Source organism: Passer montanus, unplaced genomic scaffold (genome assembly GCF_014805655.1).
Source record: "Passer montanus isolate IOZ18808 unplaced genomic scaffold, ASM1480565v1 scaffold8, whole genome shotgun sequence".
NCBI classification, from domain to species: domain Eukaryota; kingdom Metazoa; phylum Chordata; class Aves; order Passeriformes; family Passeridae; genus Passer; species Passer montanus.
The window spans coordinates 16,024,715-16,044,641 of record NW_024373256.1 but is presented as its reverse complement, the minus strand read 5'-3'; the positions used below and the strand labels follow the sequence as shown (position 1 = coordinate 16,044,641).

The 19,927-nt window shown below is 45.8% G+C and overlaps 2 protein-coding genes across 13 annotated transcripts in view; both read right to left on the bottom strand.

Annotated features, from left to right (window-relative positions):
* The window catches only part of TELO2 (telomere maintenance 2), a 35,939-nt gene extending 26,170 nt beyond the window's left edge, over positions 1-9,769 (bottom strand). For 10 of the 12 annotated variants that reach the window (XR_005630229.1, XR_005630230.1, XR_005630228.1 and 7 more), the window contains exons 1-12: positions 9,415-9,769; positions 8,735-9,012; positions 8,175-8,243; positions 7,088-7,235; positions 6,614-6,716; positions 5,798-5,866; positions 4,791-4,932; positions 3,402-3,538; positions 2,598-2,686; positions 1,243-1,353; positions 481-566; positions 137-234 (exon numbers count right to left, since the gene is read on the bottom strand). Coding sequence is in view for 7 of the 12 variants with exons in the window: in XM_039732511.1 (XP_039588445.1) it covers positions 137-234; positions 481-566; positions 1,243-1,353; positions 2,598-2,686; positions 3,402-3,538; positions 4,791-4,932; positions 5,798-5,866; positions 6,614-6,716; positions 7,088-7,235; positions 8,175-8,243; positions 8,735-9,012; positions 9,415-9,737 (1,653 nt within the window). In the remaining 5 variants the exon portion in view is untranslated. The remainder of the gene's footprint in view (positions 1-136; positions 235-480; positions 567-1,242; positions 1,354-2,597; positions 2,687-3,401; positions 3,539-4,790; positions 4,933-5,797; positions 5,867-6,613; positions 6,717-7,087; positions 7,236-8,174; positions 8,244-8,734; positions 9,013-9,414) is intronic. The other 2 variants (XM_039732513.1, XM_039732515.1) reach the window with 2 other exon arrangements.
* Positions 9,770-9,878: 109 nt separating this feature from the next.
* Positions 9,879-18,555, bottom strand: RNPS1 (RNA binding protein with serine rich domain 1). Its single transcript, XM_039732333.1, has 7 exons — positions 18,418-18,555; positions 15,175-15,330; positions 14,711-14,902; positions 13,427-13,529; positions 12,747-12,900; positions 12,152-12,293; positions 9,879-10,958 (listed from the first exon to the last, which is right to left on the bottom strand). Exons 1-7 carry the CDS (start codon positions 18,507-18,509, stop codon positions 10,853-10,855), a joined length of 945 nt encoding a protein of 314 aa, XP_039588267.1. The 5' UTR covers positions 18,510-18,555; the 3' UTR covers positions 9,879-10,852.
* Positions 18,556-19,927: the final 1,372 nt, after the last annotated feature.

Below are 19,927 nucleotides of genomic sequence, written 5' to 3'. Positions count from 1 at the left end.
TGAATGTGTACCTTTAACCCAGTTACACATTAGCCAGGCCTTCTTCTCCACTGGCATGTTTAGTCTCCTCATGACAGCAAAAGGATAGGCCTTCTGGCAATACAGCCCTCTTGTAACCTAGTTCATATTACTTCACCTCTCTTGTTGCTGCTGGATTCCTCCGAACCAGGCTCTCAAGTGCCTTGATTGTAGCTTCCCATTTGTCCACATCTTCAGATCTTGATCCAGTCAGAACTAAATCAAAGGACAAACAAAAGTTATTAACAGAATGGCTATATATGGGTATATACTCAAACTTCCTTCTGCCAATCATTTGTCTTGGCACAGACACTCAGCATGACCAGCATGAGAAACTCAACTGAAATTACTCAAAAATTCTATAGCTTCTTCAAATTAGATCAGAAAAAATGTACCTATGCAAGAGTTCACTCTCCCAAGTTCAGTAGGAAATGGATAAAGACTCAGTCCAAAATCTCCTACCTTCAATACAGTCTCGGATATACATAGGAGCCTTAATTTTTAGCTCTTTATCCTCAGACATGTCATAAGGGATGAGGTCATCGTCACTGCAAAACAATTAAAGGTAGGGGTTAGTTTATGGGGTGCAGATGTTCTTGCTTTACCCAGATAGCCACACGAAGAGAAAGAACCAGTGCATACACTGTTGTAACCACATCACTCCTGTATCACTCAGCAGCACTGCTGGAACCTGGCCTGAGAGGGATCCTTGGGAGTTCTAGGGAAAGAGCAGTTCTTTGATCAGAACTGGAACTGGATATCCTGGTCAAGTACAGGATACAGATGACCAAGAGACTAGAAACTGACTCTTGAGATTTCATTATAGATTTATATATATATATATATATATATACACACATACATACATATCAACATAGATAGATAGGTAGATAGATAGATAGATAGGTAGATAGAGAGATAGATAGATTTCTTCATATGGTGACAGAATAAAGCAGGTCCACTATTAAAATGGGTAAATACATCCACAATTTCCAGGAAATATATATCTAAGTCAAACAGAACAAATACAGTGGTTGCACACCGCAACACAGGCCTTGCCTAATTTATTGACTATGCAATTTCCTATGCAAAGCCCTGCTCTGCTACAAACCGCTCAGCTGAAAAAGAAATCACAACAATTGCCAAGAAATGCAGGTACTGACAGATCCTTTTCCCCCACATCTGCCATTTATTTCCATTTCCTCCCTGTTTCTTGCCCCATACCTGTCAAGTTCAGCATCTGACTCTTCATCTGGCATCCCAGGGGCTGCAGTAGAGGATTTCTCATTACTCTCTGGTACCAGTGGCAGTGCAGCACCTGCTTTCTCACTCCTGCTGCGAGGAACAAGAAATTTTAAAATGGATACAGTAATAGTTCTTACAAGGAAGAAACTACCCACCCTACCAACCCTTGCTGCCTAAACAGAACAGCAGATAATTATTCCTGCTGCAGTTTCACACCCAGTTTGGCTGACACAAAGTACTGGAAAGGAGAATGGAGTAAGGGGAGAAAAGAAGCGGAATCTTCTAACAGAAGAGCAATGGATTAAAAAAATTAAACTGGCAAGTTTGTTGTGTTCCCCTGCACAATACGTGGGACTGCTAAAGAAAAACTCCAACAACCAGATCACATTGAATTGCACCAGATTTGAAACTGTGAATGAAACTGAATGGAGAGTAAGTTCAGATTGGATATTAGGAAGAAATTTTTCTCTACGATGGTGGGCAGGCCCTGGCACAGGGTGCCCAGAGAAACTGTGGCTAACCCTGGATCCCTGGAAGTGTTCAAGGCCAGGTTGGACAGGGCTGGGAGTAATCTGGTCTTAACAGGTGTCCCTGCCCATGGCAGGGTGTGGAATGGAATGGACTTTAAGGTCTCTTCCAACCCAAACCATTCCATGACTCTTCAAAATGGGAAAAAAACCCCATTTTTAACAATTTCTAGGTCTTGCATAGGATGAATACACTAATTGAGAATATTTTTTCTGTCTCAACCTGTTTCTGTGGACTTTGGCATTGTCCTTTCATCTCTCTGATTCTCAAAACCAGTCTCTAACAGCTGTCTATGCTGATCATGTCCCTAAAATGGGAGCAATTAATCTTTTGTACTTCCCTGGAGTGCTGGACAGCTTCATTGCTAATAACATAAAGTGCTTCACTCCTCTGCTGATCAAAAGTGCTCTAAAGAGCCTCAGCAGATGCTCTGGAAGTTAAGAGCACTGAAGAGCCAGTCTTTAGAGTAAGAGATACAGTAGATTTTAGTCACAGGTGAATGGGCTGGGGGCATACAACACAAATACCAGATTTCCAAGAAGCAAACAGAAATGTCCATTTGATTGTACCAAAGGGCACACAAAACCCCTACACCACAATTTCACCACATGCAGCTATCAACAGGCAATTTTAATAGACACTAGCAACTGAATTATTAATATAACTAAATCACATTGTAAGAAGGTGGTGCATTATGATGCTTAAGAATACATAAAAAATCTTGAATACTGTACATAGTTCTTGTGTGTAATGGGAAAAAGCATGAAGAAGGGCAAAACACATCATGAACAGTAGCAACAACTTACTCATCATCTGGAAGGCTGGGGACAGCACAGAATGATGGAGTCTGCACCAGAAGGGACTTCAATTCTCTTGTTTCATCATCCTCTTCATACTAGACATTCAAAATAACTGTTGCTGCACTCTATTACTTATTTTACTGTAAATATGCCCAGCATTCAACATTCACCACTGTAGTGCACATGGACTAAATCATGAGCAGATGAACCCTCACCAATCCTGTTTCAATCCCTGTGTTGATAGCAGCAGGCAGCTGTAATCTTTGTCCTTATATTTAAGAGTAGTACCTGATGACACCTTGTCTGAATGTTATTTCCATATTTCAAACATTTAATAAATGGCAATGTGACAGGAGGAATGTGTCAGGCTTTTAAAGAATTAATGTGATTTATTAAGTTAAGTCACACAAATTCTACTGGAAAGAGCAGAGCAAATATCTCCATGTCAGTCTTGAGAATCCCAGCTTAGAACAGGTCTTCCCACCATGTTAGGGACTGAATGCTCACCAGTGCTTTAGGTTTGAAGCTCCCATGAATCAGATTCTGATTCCCTCATGCAGTAAGATAAACTTCAATTACCAAGTTTATCCTGACCTCTGCCAGTAGACTGCACTCCTGAAGTAACTCTCAGCCACCTGACCATTACATACAATTGTTTTTTTTGTAAACAGATTCTTTCTTTTTGAAGGTGTGACTGCCTCTCCTTATTTCCGGATAAAAAAGTGCTATAATGCCCGGAATAATCTAGTTTAAGGCTTTTACTTCCTCTAAGCCTAGCACACCAGTCATAAGTTTCAGCGAAACTTTCACCTCAAACTTCAGGACAGGCCCCTCAGTGTTTATGTTCAAGCTGATGCTCTCTGCCACCACCATGCCCAGACGCCGTAGTTGTGGCAGACTGCTCTCCAAGTGGCATTTCACACCCTCCATCATGCTTGTCAGAAGCTCTGAAACGAACAACCAGCAAATAGTGCATGTTTGAAATTCTGAAACAGTGTCACCTATCTTTATGTGCTTCCCTGAGGGCAGCTTTACCCACCCACCACACAGTAATAGATAGAAAGTCCCTGAACTGTGGCTTCCCTTCCTGCAGTGTCAGTGGTGCCCTTCAGCACGAGCACAGCAAACCCACACCCTTCCATGGAGCTACAAAGTCAACAAAACATTACACTATTTTCTAAATTTGCAATATTTTGGTTTTCACTAAAACAAAAAAGGATGGTAAGTCAAGCCAATCTTCAGTTTGGTTTTAGAGTGTTTCAGAGTCACTTAAATAAATGTTGCTTTAAGGACATTACAAGTTCTGACCACTACAACAATCACATGGAGACATATATTTGCCTAACTTTGGATAAGCTCAAACAGGCAGATAACACAAGTATTTCCCAGCCCTCGGGGAATACTGGTTGCCAACTTTACCAGGCAGGCTTACTGCTGTTTGACTGACCTCCTTCATCTCAGAATGCTTATCTTTCCAACAGCTGTTAGACAAAAAACTGACTATAAAAGTACAGAACTAGCAATACATATCAAGTCTCTTATTCACTTAAAGAACAATTAATTCTGGAATGAAACAGATGCGCAAGTCTTGAAGTGAACCTTTACATTCCCCATAAGTCACAGACACACACGGGTAATTCTAGACATTTTGCAGATTTTTTTTTATTTTTTATTTCAACAGAAACAAATATGTTAGGCCAGGACCCCAGTGTGCTATGCACTGTGTGAGTACATTACTGGAGGTCCATGCCAGCAACTAACCTGCTCACTTCACACTGAGGAATGCCCATGGACTGTCAGACACCAAGCTAACAGCTTTTTACCCCCAGTTACCTTCCCTGCCTCTCTGGAGCAGCACCAATATTCCAAGGTTAAGCCTATAAATTACAAATCACACCATTCCTCTCACTAGCCCAGAGTCAGTCCTTGTTTTCCTGTGACAAAACTTCAGAGTTTTCAAACCACATCTCAGGTAAGAATCTTAAGGCAAAGACAGACCTTCTTCAATTCCATAACCTAAAGTTATGCACTTGGAATTCTATCATGTCAATGCTAAAGAGGACTCCAGCAGGTTACCCCATTTGCCAGGGTGAATATGGGACAATTCTGCTTACCCACAGATCAAAACAAGATATTTTTCTACATGTAGTAAGACACTTTGCTAAACAAATCTAAGCCCCGCTTCTCACATAGCCTCACCTTGTCTGCAGCTTGCAATTTCAGGCTCCTTCAGGTGGGAGAGGCAGATGAGAATGGCCTTGCTAATGTACAGCTGCTGCTCAGCTGGGGAGTGTTTCACAGCACTGCTGCTGCTCCAGGTCTCCAACAGCTCCTGCAGCACCTACACCAGAGAATTCAGGTTGGCCTGAAATGGATTTTTTCTATACAGAGATAATTTCTGAAGCACATTTTTACTCTCCCTACAAAGAGGGAAACAAATACAAATTCTGAATTTCAGGGCCCAAAACATACTGTGTTTGACCACCCAAGAACTGCACTTCCATTTAAGATACTGTTAAATACAATGAGTTTTTAAATTTAAAAGTGATGTTTATTTCTCCTTAATAAATATTATATGCAAAGCAATATCATTATCAAAAAAGTATGATATTATAAGGTTTTATCTGAGTTTAGTCCAATTTTAGATAACTGTCAGTCCTTTCAGATAATTTTAGAACATGTAAACAATGGGGGGGAAAATAATTTGACAAAATGGTAGGGATTCCCAAATATACAGATTTCACAAAAGTCTCATCACACTGCTAACTTGGAGAGACAGAATATCTGCCATCCCCACTGAGGAAAATGTGCATGAGAGAGATTCTGAAACAGCCACTGCAACAATCAACCATTTGGTAAACAGACAACTGTCCACCAATTTGATCCCCTGCTGCCATGTGCCCAGCCACATAAACAGGGTTACTGAGGAAGCTGAGAAGGACAGAGGATGTGGGACATGTGTCAGAACCCAACCCTTTTGCTACTTGGAAGAAAATTTACCAATTACATATGAAAAATTAATGCCAGCAGCGCAGAAAGCTTTGGTTCATTTATCACAGCTCCCCTGTGATATAGCTGGGCTTCCCTCACTCTCATGAACAGCAACCAGAAAGTCTGAGAGAAGAACCAAAATTGTGCACTCCCAGACAGACACAGAGCAGAATGTTCCCCATAAGACACCTCATCAGCAACTCAGTGAACCTTACTCTGAGCAACAAGGTGCGCCGGACACTGTCCAGGGACAGGTAGCCAAAGAGGTTCTGCAGCACTGCTGTCTGCAAGGAAAACCACAACTGCTTCAACTGGTCATAAAGCTGTCATCCAGCAATGACAAGTGTGTGTTTTTATTTACTACATTAAACTTCATTCTAAGGGACTGGTTGACAACATTCAGAGACAGAAAAGTAAACAAATTTAAAAAAACAAGCAAGTACACATATGCAGTTGCTGATGAAATACATGGAAAGCCATGACAGAAATAGACTACAGTGTTTTACCAACAAAACCAGCACAGTCCCAGGCAAACATAGAACTCATGAAGTCTAAAGAACATCTCTCACAACAGCATCACAAGCCACAGTACAGTCCCTAACATCCCATAACAAACTTAGGTGCACAGGAAAAAACCCAATGGTCCTTGTCTCATGTCTTTAATCTAATTCTTATTCCTGAGGGTTCATTCTGGCTGTTTCAATCTCCTCTTCCAGATTCTAAAGTAACTTAATGCCTTCAGCTCCCCAGAATTCTGAAATCTTGTGCAAATAATCACTTGGTTCCACAGGAGTACAGTAATTTCACTAATCACCATTAACCCTGAGAGAGCACATGAATCCCATGATTTCAAAGCTACTGTTCACCACTCCCACTCTTGTTACAGCTGCACAAATGTGGGGAGACTGAGGACTCATTTTGGAATGAAGAGTTAAACCTTACTCAGGCAGAGTAAGAGCTCAGCTAAAAACCAAACTGGCACCAGGGAAAACCTGGCACTACTACACTACTATTCCCCACAGAGTCCTCACCGTGTGGCCATATTGCAAGAGCAGCATCTTCTGTGTGACCACAAACTGAGCCTTCTTGTTCTTCACAACCAGGTTACCCAGCAATCTGGACAAGACATCTGCCCTAACAGGACAACAATAAAACATCAGGAATCCATGTTATTGCTGTCATGCTTCTCCTAATCATAGGAAAATGTGAGAGCAGCTATTTGCAACTAAGTCTGTAGAATACTTCTAAACTCAGCAAGTAAGCCAGTAATGGCAAAGAATGCTTTCACTTGTTTTTCCACTGCATGTCATGATGAAGAGACTTAAGAAATGGTGTAGGGTCTCCCTGAGAGACAACAATCAACTACTTTATCCCTTGAGTCTTTTTGGAAATGACAGTGCAAAAAACTACCTACACAAACACAGCACCTTTCAGAGACCGATTCTGCAAGTATTTGTGACAATTCCTGCCTTTACTGTGGATCAGGGAGAAAGCAGAGTTCTTACCCAGGTGCTCTCTGCACAAAACCAAGGACCACTGCTTCCATCCAGCGGTCCGGCACACATTCCACCAACTGCCAGCATATCCTCTGCCAAATGCAGTCTGACTTGGTGAGGTCTGTCAGGCGGGGAACCAAAACTCCCAGAATTTCCTCTGAAGCACAACAGAAATCAGTAAATACCCCAGATGAGCAGGACTGGTACAATGGCATTTGAGACTAACCTGAGAATTTCAAGATCTTCACGACATAAAAAAAATACAATGTACAGTTTTAAGTTCTAATTTTTTCCTGCAGTAGAAATACGACTAGAATCATGGAATCATTTAGGTTGGAAAAGCTCTCTACAACCATTGAGTCCAACTACAAGCCAGCACTGCCAAGGCCAACACTAAACCACGTCCCCAAATGCCACATCCCTCCATGGATTTAGCGACTCCACCACTACACTGGGCAGCCTGTTCCAACGCCTGACCACACTTTCCACAAAGAAGTTTTCCTTAGTATCTAATCTAAATCTCCATGGCACAGTCTGAGGCCGTTTCTTCTTGTCCTGTCCCTTGTTCCCTAGGAGCAGAGCTGACCCCCACCTGGCAGCACCCTCCTGTCAGGGAGTTGTAGAGTGAGAAGGTCCCCGCTAAGACTTCTTTTCTCCACACTGAGGCCCCCAGCAGCTCCTCCTCAGACTTATGCTTCAGATCCTTCCCCAGCTCTGTTGCTCCTCTTTGTTCATGCTCAAAACAGAAATGGAGAACTGACTGCTAAGAACCACTTTAAGCAGCCAAAGGAAGTGTCCAGAATTCCTCATCACAGTAAAGAGACAGAAAATCTTCCTCCTTCATCTTCCCCAGCCCTGTTAACTACTGCATTCAGTAGCTTCAAAGTTCTAAGCAGTGCCAGACCAACAGGTGCTCCCACAAGACATATCTACCAACACAGCTGAGCAGCCAGAGAGAGCAACCTGCTCAGCTCAGAACAACTCCAAATCAAATTGTTGGTCTCCCATTCCTTCCGCTGATCATCACAGTCATCCTCCCATGCTAATACACTAAAACACTTTCCCCCTCTCCAAAAGAACATAGTAAAACACTCACTTTGCCGTCCATGAACACACACCTTCCCCAGGACATGAGAAACAAAAGAGATGGAGCAGTCCAAGCCACCTGGGATAAAACAGACATGAGCTTAAGTAAGCATGGCACCAGTATCCTCCAACCAGCCTTCAGCAGGAGGTGCAGAGACTTCTAAAAGTGCTGAGTTCTGACAACACATTGACTTTTTCTCTTCAAGCATCATCTCTTCCTCCCTCCACTACCTGCCTTCATGCATAAACTAGCATTCAGTATTAGTTACAGTGACAGGCAGAAGGCCAAGGCAACTCAGTCCCACTTTAATGTGATGGCATGAGTAGCAATGCCACTGGTTGATTAAGTACCACTCGTATCTCCCAAACAATTCCTTCAGCACACACCAAGTGACCACAACAAAGCTTCAGCAACAGATGACACTACTTAATAGTTTGAAAGATTGAGGCTTTTGGTGGATTCCAAAAGGCCTCAGTTATCATCTGTATTTCAAGCAGCAGCCATGGGGTCCATCCTCAAAACACTTCAGAAAAAGCAACCTTACAGTACAGTCATCCTTGCAGCCTTACCCCGCAGAGAGTCAGAGATCTTCTCTAGCACCTGGAGGACTGCATCACCCAGGAGAGGGAAGTAGTTCTGTGGGAAGAACACTGGCGGGTTTTTCCCCTGGAGTTTATTGCTCACATGCTCGGGCAAACAGACGATCTTGTTGAGCAGGGCACCCTGCAGTTCCAGGCAGCCTGCCTGTGCCTGCGGCTGACAGACCTCCCACAGTAATGCTGACACCTGGCCCTGCTGCAGGAACTGCTCCAGGACCCCAACTACCTCCTTCGGGTCAAGGCCAGAGCTGGAAGAAAATAACTGTAAGTTCCCGGCTCTTTGAAATGGTAAAAATAATATTTGCATGCTACTGCTTTTCTATTGTGGTATCACTACTGAAATGCCTCTGCTCTGCTACACTAGATTTAAAACAAACAACAAAAATAAACCCCAGCCATTTTAATCTTTTCATCTGCAGCTTCCTCGGCTCCGAACATTCAGGACCTTCAACAGGCAGGACTGATAGAGCTCTGTCTCTGCGGGACGCACAGGATCGTGTGGGGTCTGAAGGCACTCAGGGTGGGGTGAGGGCTGCCCGCGCTCGCACACATCTCCGCACCCCGCTGAAAGGCACCCCCAGACATCCCTGCTGCGCGCCGAGACCAGCCCTGGGGATCCCCGCCCGCCTGCTCCGGGGAGCCGCACTGACCCCGCAGAGCCAAGGGCCTCCAGCAAGACGCAGAACACAAGGCCGGGCGGGCCCTCCAGGAAGCAGCGCTGCCACAGGCCCTCGGGCCGCGCCGCGCCAGGCGCCCGGACCAGTCTGCGCAGGAAGGCGCCGAACAGCGCCCGCTCCCGCTCCCCGAGGGCGGCTGGGCCGCCCGCTGCCGCCACAGCGGCGCGTACCGCGCCCAGCGCCGCCACCATCCCCTCCCCAGCCCGGCCCAGAGCCGCCACGGCCTCCCGCAAGACGGACTCCAGCCCCGGCTCGAGGGCGAGTCCCGGCCCGGGCGGCGCCAGTGCCGCCGCCATCACGCTGAAAGGAGCGCGCGGCGGCGCCGCTTCCGCCGGCCCCGCGCGGCAGCCAATGAGCGGCGCGAGCGCGCGGAAGGGAAGGGGACGAGCAGCCGCCCCGCCCCGCCCCGCCCCGCGCACCGAGAGGCAGCACAGCCCTTCTCAACCCTACCGCTTTATTCAGTCCTACACAAGTACAAACACAACGTGGCCCAAAAGGATACAAAGTTATACAAAACAAACAAACAAAAAAAATCTGTATAGTACTGACTGTACAACAGGTGGTAAATGCCTTGCCTTTCCCTAGGTGAACCCCAGTTAATCCAGCCAGCATAATGGCTTCAAGCCTCCCTCTCTGCTTTGCAGTTTCCAAGGGGTTGGTGCTCAGTTGCTCATTTGGGATTTGTAGAAGCACTCACACTATTTCACTGTGGGCTGAGTAGGAAGTTTTTACCAATACTCTCAACAAAAAGGTGAAAGAAATCACTTAAGGGGGCAGCTACAGAACATTCCTTAGGCTTTCCAGCTTCTTCTCTACAGGGTCATGTTCACTGGGCTGCACCATTGTTTCTGCGGTGATTGCCTGGTGTCAGCATTACAGAAGAGTTTACTCTGTAGAAACTAACCATCTGGGGGAACTGGAATAAAGTAACAATTCTGAATTGAACTAAGTCTCAGGCAGGTCTGGGCTCCAGCTGCCCTGATGAAATCCTGTGCTGGCACCTGGAGATCAAGATACGTGGCTCACTGTCTTACTCACTAGGGTTCTGAACTAGATGAAGATTTACATGCTGGTCTGTACAGCGTGCTAAACGTTTACAATCACCAAGCAGCAGCTGCTATCTTAAGAAAGAGAGGCTGAAACATCTTTCCCTCCCTCTATCTGGAAAAGATGTTTCTTCAACCTTTAAAATCAAAGCCATTTTTAAATCATTTCAATTTGATGCCAGGAATCCAGAAGCCTCACAGTAAAGGTTACTGGCCAGGAACTGGTGTTCTCTCCTCTTACATTGCCTTCACTGCCAGGATTATCTCTCATTCCTCCTCACCCAGACTCATTATAAAAAAAAGGTACAATATTCCATCTGATGGGATTTAAGTTAAAAAGTAAAAAGCTGTCCAGTCCTTCTGCTTTATCTTGAGGAGTTGGAGCTGGAGCGGCTGCGATGGCGCCTTCGCCCGGGAGACCTGGATCGGGATCGCCGGCGAACGGGGGACCTGCGCCGAGGAGAGCGGGACCTGGCACGGCAGCAGAAAGTTCCCGTTAGGAGACAAGCAACAGGTTCAAGTAATTGGTCAGCTCAGCTACCAACTTTTAAAAACGCTTCCCTGCTTCCTGCCAAAATCACTCACACACCACAGGAAAAGAGGTTGAGCAAAACACAGCTCCATAGAGGACACAGCAGGACTATTCTGGCTATCCTCCCTCTGCTTAAGGAATTGGAAAAAACAATTAATACCCGAACAGACAAGAAACTTATCTTCTTCCTCATGGAAATTGAGCTCAGATACTACATCAGATCCTCGTCATCTGAAGTCATCTTTGACTCCTGAAAGAGTGATATTCAGGGCAAGGATTTATCCAAATCCTTTCAAATTACAAGGAAGCTTCTTAGAGGAAGCTTACTCCAGAAGTAGTATAGCTTCAAGCTTCTGAGTACTACAACCAACAGTCCTGTCAGTATAGCTACTGCTATGACAAAGAGGTTCCAGGCACAGAATACTAACAGAGCTAACAGGACAGTAAAAATTAGAGTAGGAAAGATAACAAAGGAGGCAAACCTGCATCTGTAAGATCTCAACAAAAGGTGTATTTAAAAGAGCACCAAGAAGCCTCCTGGATCCTATGCCACAGTAAGTACAGCTCATTTTTAAACTTGTGGCTGAAAGCTGTTCAGTAATCAAATTACTACTGACAAGTAAGATATTTTGAAGACATATAAACACCAAAGACTCAGAACTTACCTGGGCACAATCAGGCAGCTCCAAGTTGCACAACTGTCAGATCACACCTTGAGGCCAGTGTACTCCACTCACCTGACACAGGACTGCTTTTTGGACATGTGCGCATTCAGAAATAAGGGAAGGAGGTACAAGGACTTCCAAAATACAAGAAGTTGGCACAGCCTGCCACAAGTGTTCTGTCAGCCAGTCTGTTCCAACTTCATCTTGAAGCCTTTATGCAGAAGGCACTCCACAGAACAGGCTGGGAAGGGTGACACCTTTCCCAGAGACTGTGCTCAGGGTGCAGACCAGAGCAGGCACCCTGGAGCTAACTAGTTGGGAACTGCAACCCAGGTTCAACCAATGCCTAAAATGTGTTACTGTCACTTGGCAGTGGAAAGTGAAGTCCAACAGGATTCTGCCCATGCCAAGTCTTTCAGCAATAATGAGTTGCTACCGAGAAAGAAAAGCCTTGTCCCAGCTCTCACCTCCTCCTCATGCGAGGGGGCGACCTGCGCCACATCGGCGGCGGTGGCAGCATCCTCCTGGGGGGGCTGAAGCGTCTGGGAGGTGGTCGAGGCCGTGGTGCCAGCACAGCTGTGGCTGTGATCTCCTGACCGTCAATCTGGCCTTTTCAGGGCATCACAGAAACAGGGAGAAGTAAGTATTTTCCAACACTAACATATACACTTCATATTACTGCAACTCACTGCTCTGTCACAAGCAACTGAAGTGGGATCAGCCCACGGAGTTCCACACCCTGCTCAGGGGCTATTCTGACAAACCTACTAGACTTCTTTATCTAATCTCACCAAACTGCAGTTCAGATGTAAACCTGGAAAGGTTTTCATATAAGCTTAATTTTTTTTTCCCACTGTTTTGGAAAACAAGATTAGTTTTAATAGTTCTGTGATTTCTTGGATCTGTCCAGAACCTCACAAAAGCCATTTGGACTGAAAACTGACAGTACTTTACATCTGTTCACCAAAGACATCCCTATCACCTCTAACTCATTTTCTGATCAAATCCATCTACTCTGAAGCTTTTTTAAAGCCCACAGACTCCTTGCAGGTCACTACCTACCTCCATCCATGTGTTTCAGGGCTTTCTCAGCATCATCTGGGTTTTCAAACTCCACATAAGCATAACCTTTGGAGAGGTGTGGGTTTAGCCTGTCAACTGGCATGTCAATCATTTTAATCTTTCCGTAAGTGGAAAAAATTTCCATGATGTGATCCTGCAGAGAGAGACCAAGCCTTATGAACACAGAGCACACTCACCAGCCAAGACTGGCTAGCACAGAGCAGTAAATCCACAGCACATCATTTTTTCAGCAGCCTAAACCTTTTACCCCTGAAGACCTTTAAACTACATTCTAGCAAAGACAACTCAAGCCAGCCCAGCTCTTTGCAGATCCTTTACCAAGAACTGCCCAATGTCCTTTATGCCTCCAAGGTAATTTCAGCTGTTGTCCCAAATTCTATCGTTTTCTTCCTAGTAAAGCAGGATATAAGGTCTGGAATACTGACAAAACAGGCAGACTTCTTAGGGACTACAGTTTCTCAGAAAGCTTCATAGTATTTGACTCAGTAAAATCATATGAGAATTCTCACTGATCAACTTGGACATAAAGAAACAATATCCAATAGCAATACCTTGGTAACTTGCTAGCAACCAAGGTTCAGAGAGCTTTGAAAGAGCAACTCACACTTTCTCACAGAAGAACATGAATGCTTGACTGCAAGGGTACATGCCATTATTACCTTTGTCACATTTCTAGTGAGCCTTCCAACATGCACTTTTGTGGGTCTGGGTGATGGGCTCCGCCTCTTCCGCTCCTTTTCGTCTCTCTTGGGTGGTTTGGACCTGATTTGGACAACAGAAAACATTTACAGTTTTCAGGGAACATTCAGAACAAAACCAAAGCCAGTCATTATCGCAAGATTAAAAATACCATTTTTTTGGAAGGGCATCTTTCCTGAAGAAGTTAGTTTTGGGGTGGTGGTGAGGGTGTTCCACTCACAAACACCTCAGGACTTGCATTTGTTTTGTCTGCTTTTGCTTTAGAACCTTTTGAAATTTGAGAACTTTTTTTTTGCAACTTTTCAACTTCACTGCAGCTAGGGTAACAAACACAAAATTTAGCAAGCACTTCTATGAAGTTGTGGTCATAGCTAAAGCATTTCCCAGTTGTAAACACAAGAACATTCTTTGCTTCAACAACTTAAGAGGCAAAATAAGGCCATAAAGATCACCACATACTACAACCAGGCAAATGAACAGATTCAATAATCTGTGTTTCTGTATCTTCCATTCACTAGAGGTCCAAAAATGTAAACAAATCTTTTTAAAATTAGCTGCATATCACAATGCCTTTACAGTTAAAAAAAACCAAACCTGGAAGGAAACTTCAATCTGTAAAAAAAACAAAAAAAATCCAAGAAAACCAGTATTTAGGAAATTTATCTTAATGCTTCTTCCTAATCTTAAAGTTCATAAATTGAATGATACAAAAAACCCACACAGCCTTACGCAGATTTTTATCAGCCCTCATCGCCTTACGCAAAGGAAAAACCGTACAGACATTAAGATAGATTGATTCCCCATGTTACCTTTACAGGAGCTTCCTCTGCCCTCCTTCCTATTTTATTTTTCATAAATAAGAATAAAAACATGCATATGTACAGATATATGCTGGCTTTAGCCCTAACTTTTCTGTTAGTCATGGCTGTAGTTTACAGGAATTGAACAGCTTTACTCTGATCTAGACCACTGCTACTAAGGAACCACTGATTAAAACCATCTCTAAAAAAATGTAGTATTTAAAATTTTTAAACTATTACAAATTAGGTTTTTAATCTCTGTTCCTACAGGGCGTATGTTGGATTCTAAGGAAACAGAGCACACACATTCTAACAAAATTCACATCTCTAAGTTATGGAGAAAGCACATGGTCTTCAGAGAACAATCTGTTCTGATCACAACCTTGCATGCTACAAGGAATTAACATGACATCTGGCAATTCCTAGAAGACAAATAAAACTCACTTGGAGCGGGACCGTCTCCTGTTGTCATGTCTCCGTCGAGAAGGACTGGGAGAGCCAGAAGAGCTGCTTGAACTGGAACTGCGCGAGGTGCTGGAGCTCCCAGAGCGGCTAGAGGCAGAAGAAGAGCTTGAGCCACTGCTAGAACCAGTGCTGGAACTAGACCCTGAACTGGAAGTTGAGCTGGAACGGGATCTGTTTCAAGAGGGAGAAGAATAAAAATTAGTGGAATACCCAGAAAGACAATGGCTGAGAAACTTCTGACAATTACAGAGATTAACTGTGAAACTCTACAGCTGACCAGAGAACCAAATAAATTCATACCTAAAATATAAACCCTCTTAAGTTAGACAAAATCGCACAGTGACTAACACAACACAAGCTTTCAACAGGCCCAGGACTACCACAAATAAAGCTACTGATTTCCGAAAATGCTGTCATTATAACACTCCCATAAAAGTACCCACCTGGTACTGCTGCTCCCACTGGAGGCACTGCGTCTTTTGCGTGTTTTGTCCCGACCACGATCCTTTTCACTTGATTCCTTAGCAGCTGCTTTATCCTTGGACCGGTCCTTCGATTTCTCTTCTGACCTGTCCTTGCGCTTGGTTGGTGAGGGAGCCCTTTAACAACAAATTACAGAAAGCATTGCTTAATTAAAAAAAAACATAGACAACAAAAGCCCCACACCCAAATAAAGAACAGGACAGTAACAAAAGCCACTGAACTTTGAATGTAACTTAGGATCACTGAAACTGTGGAGTTAAAGCATTAGGCAATTACAGACACTTTAGAAAAAGTTCTAGCAAACTCTTCTTTTTCAATCCTGCTAACTCGTTTTCCCCTTCAGAGATATCCCTAGCAGCAGAATGGGCCCCATGTCTCACATCTCACTTCTAACTACTGGATTCAGAGAACTAGTTCTCTCTCTGCTCTAGATCCAAAAGGAGACAGATTTAACACCTCTCTATTTAGCACTGAAATGCTGGGCACTAGTTGACTTCTGGATGTTTACTGTATGAGGGCTGCATCCATCACAAAATCTGCAACATCTATAAACATGCAGCATTTTGATTATTCCATGGGGATTGTTTAAAACCCGCATTACAGACCTGCCTCTAACATTTTAATAACCTCTAAAGGAATGTGACACCTTCAACTACCAAAGAATTAAACATTCAGGGAATGAGTAGAAGAGTGTTGGAGCTGCCAGCCTTATCTGCAGCAGCACCGAATATGCACTTTAATGTGGGATGTTGGAAACATCTCCATCCCCACGTGCATCACAGGCAAATTCAGTGAACAAAAAAAAACTCCAGCATCCAACAATCTTTTGCTTCTATGCTTCTGGTAAGCAATTACTTTATTATCTGAACTGCAATTAAGTGTATGGTTGGGAAGAGATTACTCCTGAACAGCCAAACTTGCTTTCCTGATTTTCAGCTTCAGTTTTCCCTAGTACACCAACTGCAAGAAATAACACAAATGAATATTCACAAACCTAGCTCCCTGCAGAAATCAAGAAACACCCATGGCCCTCCTGCATGGAGGACAGGAAACCCACACCACAGATGTGCCACTGGCAGAAGTTGCTGGGAAAGGAGAGGTCTCCTCCAGCACCAGCGGCAGGAAGAAAGCAGACTGTCCCATGGGCGTTGCAAAGGGAGCCAAGACAAGCAAACCTGTATGTCAGTCAGCTGTAGGACACTTCCATCCAGCCCTGTGCCTCTCCAGTGCATGGTCTGAGGGGATGCAGTTCGTAAAGCCACTGCATGAGGCCAGCTGGGTGGTACAGAACAGACAGGTTCTGGTTTCACAAGACCAGAAAACCTAAGATTTGCCTTTCATAAAATCACAGAATCACTGACTGGTTTGGGATGGTGTGAACCTTAGAACTCATTGCTTTCCAAACCCCCAGCTATGGCCTTCACCAGGTTGCTCCAACCTGGCCTTGAACACTTCAAGGGATGGGGGCTTCTCTGGCATCCTGGGCCAGGACCTCACCACCCTCACAGGGAAGAATTGTTCTCTAATCTCTAATGTAAACCTGCCCTCTGTCAGTAGGAAGCCATTCCCTCTTCTCCCAGCACTCCAGGTCCTTCTAAAATGTCTCTCTCCATCTCTCTTATAGGTTCATTTCAATCACTGGAAGGCTGCAATTAGGCCACCCCAGAGCCCATTTTTCTTCTTCTAAATATCCCATAGCCAGGTTTGGCTTATCTCTGCCTACATGTCAGCTCCTCTTGCACTTGTGGACTATCAAAGTCCTAATGTTATCAGCATACAAAACTATCTGTTACTGCCCAAGAGTCAGATCTGGTTTTACCCCTTCTGGGAGAAGGGAAGAGGAAACAGATAAAGACCAGCATGTTTGCTGTTACCCAGCCTGCTGCTGAGGCAGGAAATAGAATCACAGAATCAATTACACAGGAACAGATCTCTGAGACCATCAAGTCCAACCTCTGACCCAACATCACCATGTCAACTAGACCAGAGCACTCAGTCTTTCTATAGACACCTCCAGGGACGGTGACTCCAGAACCTCGCTGGGCATGCCCTTCCAGGGGCCCAATCACCCTTTCTGTGAAGACATTCTTCCTAATGTCTCATTTAAACCTCCCCAGTGCATCTTAAGACTGTGTCCTCTTGTCCTGTTGCCCACTGCCTGGGAGAAGAGCCTGAGCCCCACCTGGCTACAATCTCCTTCCAGGTTCCACTGCTTACTGCTCCCTGGGACAGGCACTTACCAGGCAGATCAGCCACATGGCTTTGGAATGTCATTCTCCAAATGATACATTTAAGCAGTCTCCAAACTAACCAGTGGTTTTAATCCTTCCTCAGGAACGCCACAGGCCAAATTCACTTTAGTTGGAAACCTCACCCTACCATGTGGGCATTTTCACCTGCACGAGTTCAGGCATTCACCGGAACACGTGGAAAGAACAAATCACAGTCCCCACACAAGGCTAAACAACACTGCATTTCGAAGCGACATGCTTCTTCCTTACAATCAAAAACCTCTCACTCTCTAAAAAATAACTGGTTTAGGGGCATCCACCCCAAACCAGAAAGTCTAAAGAGCAATCGACATAAACCAAATGACCATCTCACACACGCTTCTGGCTTTAGAGGCAGAATCTGCACACTCAGAGCAGCAGTTCTGTGGCAAAGGAAGCAAATTCGCTCGCCCTCAAGCCTCCCGTAAGGCTATAGCGCGTCCTTTACTGACAGTTTATTCCAGGTCTTCAGCTGCAAACCGGCAGAATACCCGGTGTGTGGAGGGTTCGGCGCCCGGCACTTTTCTGCCCACTACGGCCGCTCGGCCCAGCTCTGCGGCCGGCGAAGCGCGGGGCAGCCAGATCCGCACGCCGTGGGTCCGGTAGAGCGCCCGTGGGGCAGGGGGCCGCGAGACCAGCACAGCAACCCGTCCCTCGGGCCCGCACAACGCTCCTCCCGCAGGCCCGGCCGCGGCAGCGCCGACACCCGGGCCCGGTTCCCCGGCCGGCCCCGCCCAGGCCCTCCCTCCCTGCCCTCCCCGCCTCCGGCCGCGGGAGGCTGCGGCTCCAAGGCCCCATCCCTGACCCTCGCGCCGCCACCGCCTCTCGGCGGCACCAGCGCGCTCCCTGCGGCGCCCCGCGCGGCGGAGGGGCCGGTCGTGCCGCGGCCGGGCCGGATGGACGCGGATGGTGCAGCCCCCACCCCGCACTCACATCTCCGGCACCGCCGCCGCTCCGCTCCCGTCGCGCGAGTTTGACGCGAGCGGGCGGGAAGGGGCAGCGCCGGCGCGCGGTGATAGCGTCATAGCGGGGGGCGGGACGGGCGGATGCGCGGAGAGCGAACAGCGAACAGGAGCGGGGGGGGCGGAAGGGAAGGGAAGGGAAGGGTGCTGCCGCCGCTGCCGCCCCACATCGGGAATAAAGGCAAACCCCGTCCTGCGTGTTAACGACAGCAGCGGCCGGGGCTTCAGCTCTGGGCTTTAAGAGCTTGACATCCAGCAGGCTGCAGCCCCTGTCTCACGTGCAGGTGAGAATTCTGGCTCACGAGAATTGTGGCTCACCCTGTCTCACGTGCAGGTTCGCAGCACACCGACTCTGATCTGAGGTGGTGGCGGGTCTAGGGAGGGCACTGCTGTGAGGGGATTTGCCCTCTAAATGCAAGAAGATTGGGAAAAGGAGAATGAAAGACTTCAGATGGAGCACCATACAGTGGCGTTTCATGTCGTGGGATGGATATCCTCTCTCTCTCCCTGCCAAATGTGTTTGCTGTGAACTTAAAAGGAGATTTGCCACTGCAGACACTGAACCTCTGACCTTCTCACCACACTGGCTGCCTGGCTTTTGACTTGAGAGGAACAAAGCCAGAAGTGTGTTTTGACCCCATCCCTAATGCAGGGCCTTAAAAGAGACATATCTTTCTGAGAAGCAGGTGTGCCGATCAGCTTATGTGTATGGCCACAGACATGTCTGTTAAATTCATAATGACGGAATCTTCACCTCTTGAATGCAGTGGAAGGATATGTCCTGTCTACCTCCATCACAGGACATGAGCAAGACCAGGGCAGGTGTCTGTAAATTCGTGTGTAGCAAGAAGAAAAACAGGCTTATTTTCTGTTCTGCTGCAAAACCAAGGGGTATTACATAAAACCTGGCATGGAACAGGTTAAGAAAACCATAAAGAAAGCAAAAAGGAAGTTGTTCTGTCCACAGCATCTTGTTAAAGGGCAGATTTCTCTCACAGGCAATTTTGTAGTTGTCATGGTTTGAGGCTGGCACAGTGCCAGTGCCCCCATGAAATACACTTTTCCTAGTGGCTTCTGTGAGATGTGATCAGGAACAGAGCAAAGCAGGCTCCAACCTAGGAATAGAGGAAACAAACTTTATTAACTACAGCATCTAAAAAGGAACAGACACAGAACTAAGAATGAAACCCCACCAAAAACATTCCTCCTCCTCCCCCCCCATTTCCTCCACAGCATGAAATGACATTGTAGCTTTCCACCCCGTCGCCATCTCTCAGATAATCAACTTTTGAGTCCATCATCACCCCTCAAATAATCAACCCTCAAGTCCATCAGGGAGAGAGGAGTCCCTCCTTGCTTTTAACCCCCTGTGTTCTCAGAGGCGGTCCATCCCTTCAGTGGCCAAACCAGGTGCCAATATTCAAATCCAAGCACTGATTGGTTTTACCACAACCTCCCAAAAAACTCCCTTCTTAACCTAC